This window comes from Gracilinanus agilis, chromosome 2, assembly GCF_016433145.1.
Source record: "Gracilinanus agilis isolate LMUSP501 chromosome 2, AgileGrace, whole genome shotgun sequence".
Classification (NCBI taxonomy): Eukaryota; Metazoa; Chordata; class Mammalia; order Didelphimorphia; family Didelphidae; genus Gracilinanus; species Gracilinanus agilis.
Window position 1 is genome coordinate 532,351,474 of NC_058131.1, and position 11,790 is coordinate 532,363,263.

General features: G+C 37.5%; 1 protein-coding gene across 1 annotated transcript in view; it reads right to left on the reverse strand.

The window, feature by feature from the left end:
• The window catches only part of FAM98B (family with sequence similarity 98 member B), a 42,665-nt gene that overhangs the window by 20,233 nt on the left and 10,642 nt on the right, over positions 1-11,790 (reverse strand). Inside the window, exons 3-4 of the mRNA XM_044665138.1 lie at positions 10,438-10,572; positions 6,562-6,740 (exon numbers count right to left, since the gene is read on the reverse strand). Of these exons, the coding sequence (XP_044521073.1) occupies positions 6,562-6,740; positions 10,438-10,572 (314 nt within the window). The remainder of the gene's footprint in view (positions 1-6,561; positions 6,741-10,437; positions 10,573-11,790) is intronic.

An 11,790-nucleotide genomic window follows, 5' to 3' on the forward strand; every position in this document is an offset into this window, starting at 1 on the left:
TCACTGTTTCAAACTACAGGGTGCACTTTCAGTCTGGCAAACAGCAAATCAGGCACTCACTTTTCCTTTAGCAACACTGAGGGTCATAAAGCAAATATGATTCATGAAGAAAAATGGCTTTTAAAAATGACAGCCTCTATAGGGGAAACTCTCCTTTTAATTGTAGACGTTTGGCAATCTAAAGGAGTTCGTTTCGAAGCTGTGAGAAATGTTTTCAGTCAGTTACCCTGTTGCAAGGTATGAGGTGATCTAATTACACAAATTATCACTGGAATGAATAGATGCTACCTTTAGATAGCTTTCCATTCTATAGTTACTCCTACTCTTTAAGGGAGGAAAATAGCCTCTCATTCTTATCTCCTAATATCACAGTCAACCAAAAAACGTTAAATTGAAGGGACAGTAGGACACCTACTTAGGTTCCTATAAGTAACCAACCTTGGTTTGGTTTTCCATAAAAATTCAAATATGATATGATGTCTAATTAACATACATTTCAGATTGATATTGGATTTAAATGTGGTAAAGCAACAATTTCTGCTTAGTACAGGGGAAGAAGCAACTGCGAAATAATAAAGACCATCTAATACTCCAATATAAAGGCTATAGTTTATGACCACTCTTAACTCAATCAACAAAACATCTACCATGTGTGAGACATTGCATACATGGGTACAAATGACAAAAATGAAGCAGTTCCTGCCCTCAAGAAAATTACATTCTATAGGAAAAGACTAAGTATACATCTAAAATATATAAAATATACACATATAAGATATGTACAAAGTACTATTTTAATCCAAATAATCTGGATTTGGACCAATTAAATTCAAAGTGGTTTTATAAGGCAGTCACTAGCAGTTAAGGAGATCAGCAAAGGTTTCACATAAAAGGTAGCACTGGAGGAAGCTCACTGAACAAATTGAGGCCAGTTGATGAGATGATGCCCTTCTCCTGACCCCTTCATTCAGATGAATTCCCTACTATTTCTTCCATTTCCCCATCTCAAATGAAGGAGTAGTTTTCCTCCTTGCTAATGCTAATCCTTTCTCATGCACCCTCAAATCCTGCTCCATCATGTCTTCTCCAACTGTTCTTCTCAATCATCTCCACTCTCTCATTAATTTCCTATCTTCTATCTAGACTGCTTCTCTATTTCCTACAAACACATCCAATCTTCAAAAACACCTTGCTTGATCCATTCATCTCCACTAGCTGTTGTCCAATATCTCTCCTCTTTTTTAAGGTTACACCTCCACTGCTCTTACTCTCTGCAATCTGACTTCTCATTATTTCACTGAAACTACTCTTTCCACATAATTCTTTTAATTGTCAAATTCAATGGCCTTTTCTTTCTTGATCTCTATACAGCATCTGACACTGTCATCACCCTCTTCTTGATTCTTTCTTCCCTCTTAAGTGTTCACGGGCCTGCTCTTTCTTTATGCTCTTACTTGGTCATGTCAAGTCAATAAGCATTTATTAGCGCCTATTTAGTGCCAGGTATTGTGCTGAACTCTGGGAATACAAAGAAAGGCCAAAAAAAAAAAAAAAAAAAAAGTCCCTACTCTCAAGGCGTTCAAGTCTAATGGGACAAATTGGGAGTAGTCTCAGAGGGAAGACACTAAGATTAAGAAAAAACTTCTTATAGAAGGTGGGACTTGAACTGAGACTTGAATGAAGCCAAGAGGAGATGAAGAGGGAGACAATTCCAGGCATAAAGAATAGCCAATGAATATGCTCCAAATTAGGAGATAAAGTGTTTTATATGAAGAAGAGCCAGGTGTGTGGCTGGATCCCAGAGTTATAGTAGGGAATAAGTGTAAGAAGGCTAAAAAAGTAGGAAAGGACCCAGGTTACAAAGAACATAGGATTTTATATTTGATCCTAGACACAAAAGGGAGCCAATAGAATTAATTGAAGGGGGAGGGAGAGACATGGTCAGATTTATACTTAAGAAAGATCAAGCAGACAGCTAAATGAAGGACAGACTGGAACAGAGAGACCAAAGGCAGAGCCCTAGGAGGTTACTGCTTCAAGCCAGACCTGAAGCAATGACAGCCTATGCCAACGTGGTGGCATTGTCAGAGAGAAGGGAACATATGAGAGATGTTGCCAAGGTTGAATTGATAGGACATGGCAAATGAATGCTACGAATGGTGAACAAAAAGTGAGACATTGAGGATGACATCAAGGTTATAAGACTAGGCTACTGGAAGAAAAGGTAGTATCCTCAACAGTAAGAAAGAAATTAGAAAAGGGGAAGGTTTGGGAGGAAAAATAATGCAGTCAGCTATAAACATATTTAGTTTAATATGGCTACAAGATATCCAATTCAAGATTTCCATTAGGCAGCTGGGGAAATGAGACTGGAAATCAGGGAAGAGTTTAGGGCTAAATAAACAGATCAGAGATTACCTGCATAGAGATGTTAGCTGAATCCATAGGAGGTAATAAGATCTGGGAGAAAAGGGCCCAGAACAGAGCTTTGGGGGACACATACAAGTAGGAGGAGATACAGGAGAGAACCATGTCACAAAAAGAAAGGATCTAGGAGAAAAGGGTGACCAAAATATCAAAAGCTGCAACAGAGGTCAAGAAGAATGAAGACTGAGAAAAGACCATTAGGTTTGGCAATGAAGAAGTTATTTGGAGAGGCAGCTAGGTAGCTCAGTGGACAGAGAGGCAGATTTGAAACCTAGGTCCTAGGTTCAAATGTGGCCTCAGACACTTCCCAGCTTTTGGATCCTGGGCAAGTCACTTAACCCCCACTGTGTACCCTTACCCACTCTTCTGCCTTGAAACCAATACATACTATTGATTCTAAGATGAAAGGTAAAGTCATTTTTTTAAGTCATTGGTAACTCTGGAAAGTAGCTGTAGATAAATGAAGAAACTGGAAGTCAGAATGCAAAGTTAAGAAAGAAGGAAGAAAAAAGGAAATATAGCACCCATTTCTCGGGGAGCTTAGTCCCCCAAAAGTAGAGAGATGAACAGAAGGGTGACAACTAGCAAAGATGAAAGGAGGAATTATAGTTTTTTTTGAAGATAGAAAGAACATGGATGTGTCTGCAGACAATAAATAAACAGCCAAAGGTCAGGATGAGCCTGAAGATTAGTTAAGAATGGGTTTAACTGAGAGGGCAAGAGGCTGGAGAAGACAGGATAGAATGAGATCACTTGTCATGTAAAGGGGCATAGTAACAGCTAATAGTTACACTTCTAAGTTTTAAAAAGCATTTTACATACATTATCTCATTTGGTCCTTACAACAAACCTGTGAGGTAATTATTATTCCCATTTTACAGATGAGGAAATGGTTTCTAAGAAAGTTTAAGTGATTTTCCAACTGGTCTACACTCACTCCACTGCAACACAAGCTCTTCTCTTCTAGCATGGCCACTATCCTAGATTCCTCATTTCAAATTTAAACTAATTTAATTAGCCTTTGGCTAGTTTTCCTACTCAAGTCTCTCCCCACTCCAATTCAAGCTCTACTCAGCTGCCAAACTGATCTTCTATGTAGGTCTGAACATATACCATCCCTCTTTTTGCTTCTCAATAAATTCAAGTGGCTCCAAAGGACTTTGAGGATCAAATATAAAATCTTATGTTTGGGGCATTTAAATTTCTTCACAACCTGGCCTCTCATTTTCTTACTCCCCCAACCTACTGTACAATCAAGTGACATTTGTCCCTTTGCTGTTCCTTCTAATATAAGACACTCCATCTCTGGTCCAGACTGTTCCTTCTCACAGGCTGAATCCCATGCTTGTACATGGTTATGTGTATGTTTTCTCCCCATTAAAATGTGAGTTCCTTAAGGGGCAAGAATTTTGCATATCCCTAGAGCTAGTATAATGCCTGGCCCTTAGTAGGCACTTAGTAAATGCTTGTTGATTTGACTTAAACTGGAGGGCCAGAGGGAAGCACTGAATGAGTGAACACCAATGCACTTTCAATAGCTAAAAAATCCTATGGCCCAGTAATTATAGCCTTCTCTAAACCTTGCCCTGGGGCCACCTCCAATGCCTGATCCAGGCAAGACCACCCACTCTCACTTCCTGGCCTCAGAGGCTTTCTCCAGTGGCAATCTGTCCCAGGAGAAGCTCCCTCTGCCTTCAGTATGGGGTCCTCTTCCTGCCTGCAGTGAGACAGTCCTCCTGAGATTTCACAGGATACATCACCAACTGCCATGAAGCTAGACCTCAAACACTATCACCATACATGTATCTCCACAACCTGTCTCCAGACAGTGATTACCTGCTTGGACTCACTCATAAATGGCTGTCAGCACACTCAAATGCCCAACTCTTTCAATCTTTGTGATTTTGAAACCCCTCATTCCCATCACTGATGTATCGATGTCATCCCTCATCCCAACTGCCCACTCTCTTCCTATTTACCTCAATCTTATCTCTACAATGTCTTGCTCCAGATCTGTCTGTTCCTTCCACTGTGCCCTCTGAAATGATTGCTTTATAAATGATAAACTTGCTTTCATCTTAAACCTCTTCCTTTCTCACTTTCTCCTCCATTTTCTGGCACTGAGAGCTGGCTCCCTTTGATGACACTGCATTTCTGGTCATCCTTTTTAGGATTCACTACACTTTTTCTCTTACTCCCTGGCTCATCAAGATACAGCAGGGAGCAGGAATATCAGTTCCTCATTGACACTTTCAGCTTTTCCCTCTATCACAACTACTCAGCAATTTCTTCTCATCTGTGATTTACACTAACCACATTTATCACCCAATGCATATTCTGGTGACCATTATCTATTGAACCACCAGAATATTCTCCTTCCTTCTTCAAAGCATTCAGTGCCTGGTTCATAGTCATTCTTGTCCCTCATTTCATGCCCTCATATTCAGTGACTCCAATATAAACAGTGTTGCTCCTTCAAATACCCTGATTTCCCAGTTCCTAAGTGAATTTAATTTCCACGACCTACTCCTCCACACCACCTCCCTACACAAAGATGGTCATACCCTTGATCTTGCCATTACCCCAAAGTGTTTTACTTCCACAATCATGTACTCTAAAATTCTTTCATCTAATCATAATCTTTCCCTATGCTTTATGATCCTAAATCTTTTCTTCACCTTCTTCATGACTTCAATTCTCTGTTATTTTCCAGGCCTCCTCACTACCCCAGCTACATTCTTCTTCCCTCTCTTTATGGACCCTTTAGTGATCACCATGTTAATACTACACTACCCCTACTCTTGGATCACTTGTCCCCTTGTCCCTACTGCCACTTTGACAAAGGGCAACCATGGGTTGGCTCATAATTCTTTATTCATGTGCTATTAAACAAAGCTAGAAAAAACTCAGGAAACTATGTCCAGTGACCCACCACAAATTTATGTGTAACACCTCAACTTGGCTTCTATTATAGAAAGGCAATCATTCTACTCTTCCTTTATTGACTGATTATCCCACTTTTCACAGTAACTTTTCCAAATTTTCTCATCTCTCCCCAAATTTCTCAGGCCCTTTTTTCCTCTACCCTCTAAACTGAGAAGAACTTTGCCTCATACTTCAAATTTCACATGGCCATTCACTGAAAGCTCTCCTTTCTCTCCTTCTCTTTTCATAAATATCTTCCCCCACTATCTCCTTCATCACTATATGGATGGTAAATACAAAATCCTTTGTTTGACATTTAAATCTCTTCATCACTTGGCTCCCGACTGCCTTACTTTTACAGTGCTTTTACACTTTACTCTTCCTTATCCACTCTGCAAGTCAACCACTCTAGCCTATCTGCTGTTCTTTAAACATCACTCTATCTCCTATCTCCACTATTTTCTCCTGGCTGCCTCTCATGCCTAGAATGCTCTTCTTCCATCCTCACAGGCCTTTTGGCTTTCCCTGGCTTTCTTCAAAACTCATATGAAACCTCACATTCTGCATAAAATCATTCCTAGATCTCCCAGTTGTTAGGACCTTTCCCTCTGAAGTAATTTTCTATGCACTCTCTATACCTTTTGTGTAATATCTTCTCATATTAGAATGTCAGCTACTTGAGAACGAGGACTCTGTATATATTTGTAATCCTAGAAGTTAGCACAGTACCTGGCACATAGTAAATGCCTTATAAATACCCTATCAAACCATATATCACAATTAATTGGTATAGACTTGCAGATCACGTAGGTAAAAAAAAATTTGGTTTGGAAATTCTGTTGTCATAATAGGAATAATTAAGATAGAAACCAACATTCTGTTTTCAGAGATGAGATCTCAGTTAGCAAATCTCTTACTAAAATATTTATAAATGCAATTTAAAATATGAATATCATTAGTTTTTTTCTTAAGAGAACTATTTAAAATTAGTACCTTTGGGGGCAGCTGGGTGGCTCAGTGGATTGAGAGCCAGGCCTAGAGATGGGAGGTCCTAGGTTCAAATCTGACCTCAGACACTTCCCAGCTGTGTGACCTTGGGTAAGTCACTTGACCCCCATTACCTACCCTTACCACTCTTCTGCCTTGGAGCCAATATACAGAATTGATTCCAAGATGGAAGGTAAGGGTTTAAAAAAATAAAATTAGTACCTTTGATTCCACATGGCTTAACATGACAGGAATGTCAGAAGTAGTTGATTTTGGTAAGCACAGGGTATCACAGATAGCTTGTACTTCCTGGTAAATTTCATTGTTTTTGTCCAATTGGGAACCTTTGAGCTTCTTGTTCTGCAAAATCCGTAAAGCCTGAAGTTCTGTACTCAAAAATACTGTAAAGAAAACATGAAAACATAAATATATGAACAGAAACTTTCTGTTACTTAAAAATATTTTACTTAAGGTGAAAAACTTCTTAAGAAGATCAAAGAGTAATGTCACTGATATCAGATGACTTTTGAAACATAGTAACTTATGAAAAGCAGAAACAGTTGAAAAGAAATTATTAGTGTATTTTATTACATATTATGTTGTCTTTATTTGGGTCAATATTTTAAGCCTAATGGTTTTGATATGCACAAAAGAAAAAACTAATTAACTATTTAAATAATTTCATGAAAGTGAAAAGAGAAAACTTCCATTTCATTCTTTAAATATCCTACTGATTGTTGTACAAATGCCTTAACTTTCTCTTCTTAAAGCTCATTAGACTTTATGCTCACTGAGGATGATGCCTTGAATTCATCTTTGTTTCTTCATTAGGGTCTAGTAGAGTGCTTTGTATATCAGAGAAGCCCAATAAATTCTAATTTCATTCTGAATTTGAAGCAGTCAGAATGAGGTTTTGCTATACTCACTTTTATTGATCAAAAAGCATTTATTGAGCATGTAGGAGGTGTTGGGCATTGTGTCAAGCACTATAGAAAACAAGGATAACTATGGTAATGAAATGGGATGGGAAAAGTAAGTGAAAGAAAAAGACACAAAATCACTTCCCTTAAGAACTTAACAGTCTAAGAGGTAAGACATATAAATAAGAACCTGATTTCAATACTTTGAAGCATAAGGGATATTTTTGTTTATTTAGATAATCTTTCCAATGACATAAATCTTCTATTAGTTATCAATTACATTTGATCAGCTGCTGTGGCCAAACAATCTGTCCCTTTGCTTACTCGTATTCTCCAACTCCTCATTCTCTATCACTCCACCTATCTAATCAGTTCTGCCAAATCTTGCCATTTCTACCTCCATAACATATCTTACCTCCAAACCCTTTCTCTCTACTCACAGGGGTCTATATCACCTCTCACCTAGATGACTGCAACAGCCTCCTAAATCTTATGTCTGGCCTTATCACACCTCACAGAGATTATTGCAAAGTATCCCTAAATGTTTTCCCTCCTTCAAATACCTCCCATTTTTGTCTTCCTTCCTCACTTCTGCCAAAGAAAACTTCCTTAAATACAGATCTGGACATGTCACACTCCTGCTCAAATTCTCTGTTTTAGGTTTTTCCTTTTATAACTAGTCCAAATCTATTCCTCCAGCCCCACTGTATAACTCTCCCCTTTCCATACTATCTATCCGACCAATACTGTCCTCTCTTTTCCTCATACACAATACTACATCTCTCATCTCTGCACCTTTGCACTGGCTGTGCCCCATGCCTGGAAAGCATTTTTTTTTCACTTCAGCCTTATAGAATTACTTTCTTCCTTCAAGATACAGTTAATGACAACCATCTCCAAGAAGTCTTTCCTGATCCTTCCAAGTGTTAGTGCCCTTCCTCCCTAAAAACACTGCACTTGTCTGGCTTGTTATTTCTTTATAGGTATTCTCTACATTTATCTTATATATACTTACACACTGTTTCTTCATTGTTAGAAAGGCCTTTGAGATTAAGGATTTTCATTCTTTTTTTTTTTTAAACCCTTACCTTGTGTCTTAAAAAAGATACTTTTATCAATTCAAAGGCAGAAGAATGGTAAGGGCTAGGCAATTGGCTTTAAGTAATCTGCCCAGGGTCACACAGCTAAGAAGTGTCAAACATATATATATATTTAAAAACACTTACTTTCTGTCATAGTATCAAAACTGTGTATTGGTTCCAAGGCAGAAGAGCAGTAAGGGCTAGGCAGTGGGGGTTAAGTGACTTGCCCAGGGTCACACAGCTAGGAAGTGTCTGAAACCACATTTGCACCCAGGACTTCCTGTCTCTAGGCCTGGCTCTCAAGCACTGAACTACCCAGCTGCCCCCTGTCAAACATATTTGAATATACGTCTTCCCCACTCCAGGCCTGCCACTTTCCATTAAGCCACCTACCTGCCTCAATTGTTTCATTCTTTGTAAGGATTTATATTATGTGGCAGGCACTTGGAAATATAAATTCCCAAATGCTGGGAACATAACATATACTTAATAAATGTTACATTTATCGATCACCAGGTCCACACTACTATTATTTTTCAGATTCTGGTAGGACCTACCTGAACTTATATAATATTGGCAGACTTTTTGATTTCAGGGTCACCATGAGGAATCAGAGTAAGATTTTAGAAGATAAATAAAGATTTTAACTAACTACACAATAACTACAATATGATTCTCATTACTATGAATGGACAGTATGCAAAGACAAAAAATTATGTAAAGTATTACATTTATTTTATGGAAATATTATAAAAGTAAAAAAAAAACAATAGAAAAAGGGGAATTCAGGTATACATTACTAACAGTATAAACACACTAACTTTATGTAACTTTTCTACTCAGTGTCAAGTTTTCTGAATCCAGATCAAGGGTTAATGGGGGAAGGAGAGGGTGGGGAATGGTGAATGGATAGATTTCAGAGGGGGTCTGTGAATCTGGGAGGAGAAAATATATCTTTACTTCAATATAATTGGTTTCCTCTATAATCTTATGTATTTAAAAACATTAAAGGGTCCATCCACAGATTGCCAGAAGTCCATGACACAAAAAAGATTAAGAACCCTTACTCTAATCAGATCTTTGATAAATCTCAAAGCCTATGGCTTTGTTTACAAATGTATGGATTATCCATTAGAAATTAATTTCTTGACATTACATATAAAGACATGGCATCTCCCTTTTATCTTAAAGTATCAATAATAGGTGACAATTACATAGGGCTCCACTTAAGGTATGCAAAACACTTTCACATTATCTTATCTGATGATAACAACAACCTTTGAAATAAAATACTACACGTATTACTACCACCATTTTATAGACGAGAAAACTAAGGTTTAGCAATGATAAATGACTTGCCCATGGTCTCAAAGTTAGCAGATCCTGGTGGTACAATTCAAATACAGATTTCCAAATCCAAATCTAGCACTTTTCCACATGCTGCCTTTCATTAAAATTTCTTAATTCATATTAATTATTACCATCTCTCAAAACCTCTATCAAAGGTATAAACATGAAGAGATTTAATTATAGCAAAAACTACCACCAAGCTATATAAAATAAAATCAAAAAGCCTTATAAATCTTCATTAATATTCTATCACCATAATTAGAATAATGCAAGTGTGACTGAAAATATATTACCTATTGAAATAGGGAAAATTATACCAATTTCAATTATAGACTAAAAGTCTATATTCCATTAGTGAAATTTTATCCTAATCTTTAACTTAGGGATATTAACACATATACACATAAATGTTTTAAGGATCTATGATTTCATCTGTGGGGGGTAAAAATTCCACCAAAACAGAGTACAATTGTTTTATACCTTGGTAGGAGCCTACAACAGTTGGTGACTCACCTTTTAACCTAAACTCTATCCTTGAACAACATACAGTCAGCCCATCTCTGGCCTGTCTTCAAATGCTCTCCTGGAAAGCCTTTGGAAAATATGATTGCTTCCACACCACTAAACATATGTTTATGTTTGTACATGAACAGACAACATACATACATGCACGCACACAAATAAACAATAGGTTAAAAACAAACAATACAGATCACTTCAAGTACATACTGTAAAAGATAACTTACATAAGAGTTTCAAACAATCATCTTTCTTTTTTAAACGATCTTTAATATCTCCTGAGATGAGTGCTGAATAGGGACAGGACAATTCTTTCAGAAAACCACTTATCTCAAGCTGGAAGCTCTCTATATCTTCATTTCCTTTAAAGAAAAAAAAAATAAAAATAATTAATCAAACATATACTGACCACCTATGCAAAATGAAAAAAAAATGGTATCTCAACTTAAGTGAAAATTAAGTTAAAAGACATGCTGCAGTACAAAGCAGGATTTACTATTATTGAAGGCACTAATCAACAAGTATTTATTAAGTGCCTACTATATGCCAGGCACTATGTTATGCCCTGGCAGATAAAAAGACAAAAATGAAATGGTCCCTACACTGAAAGGACCTTATAGTCTACTGGCAAACAACATGTACACATATGCACAACATAAGAATTTGTATTTGATTCTAGAGGCAAGAAAGAAGGCATCATTACTGTGCAAGAGGCCCGATGTGCTCAGATATGTACTTCAGGAAAATCACTTTGGCAGAAGACAGGGCAAGAAGACCAACAGCCTAAGCAAAACCTATAGTAGTAGCTGTTCGGGTGGAAAGAAGAGGGCAGATACAAGAGATATAAGTCTTGTTAGCTAACTGGATATGAGGAAAGGATAGGGGAGAGTAGAGACAAGAATGACTTGGTTACAGACTTTAGCAACTAGAAGGGCAGTGGTGCCCTTGACCACAACTGGGAAGTTTACAATATTGGTGGGCTGAAGGAGCATGTGACTTTGAGATATGTACAGAACAACCATTTTGAAATGATTAACAAGTAGTTGATGATGCAGAATTCAAGCTCAAGACAGGTTAGAACAGGATAAATGAATGTGGAAGATATTTGAATATAGATGATAATTGAAACTATCAGAATTGAAGAAATCACTGTAGAGAGAGAAGAGGACCCAGGACAGAACCCTGGGGGTACATACAATTATGGGATATGACACAGAAGATGTGCCAACAAAGGAGACTAAGGAGGAGTTAAATAAGAGAAGGAGCAGCAAAGAACAGTTTCATGAAAACTCAGAAAGCTAGACTATCTAAGACAACCATGTAGTAAATGTCAAATGTTACAGGGAAGTCAAGAAGGACAAGGATTGGGAAAATGTCATATTTGGCAATAGTAACTACCAAGATACAGTGCAAGCTATGGAGATAGTTTGAGGACACTGCAGGTTCATGTGAAGGTTTTTTTTTGAGGGAGAACTATATATGTTTTCAAAGGTAGTAGAAAATACAACTATATATATATATATATATATATATATAGAGAGAGAGAGAGAGAGAGAGAGAGAGAGAGAGAGAGAGAGAGA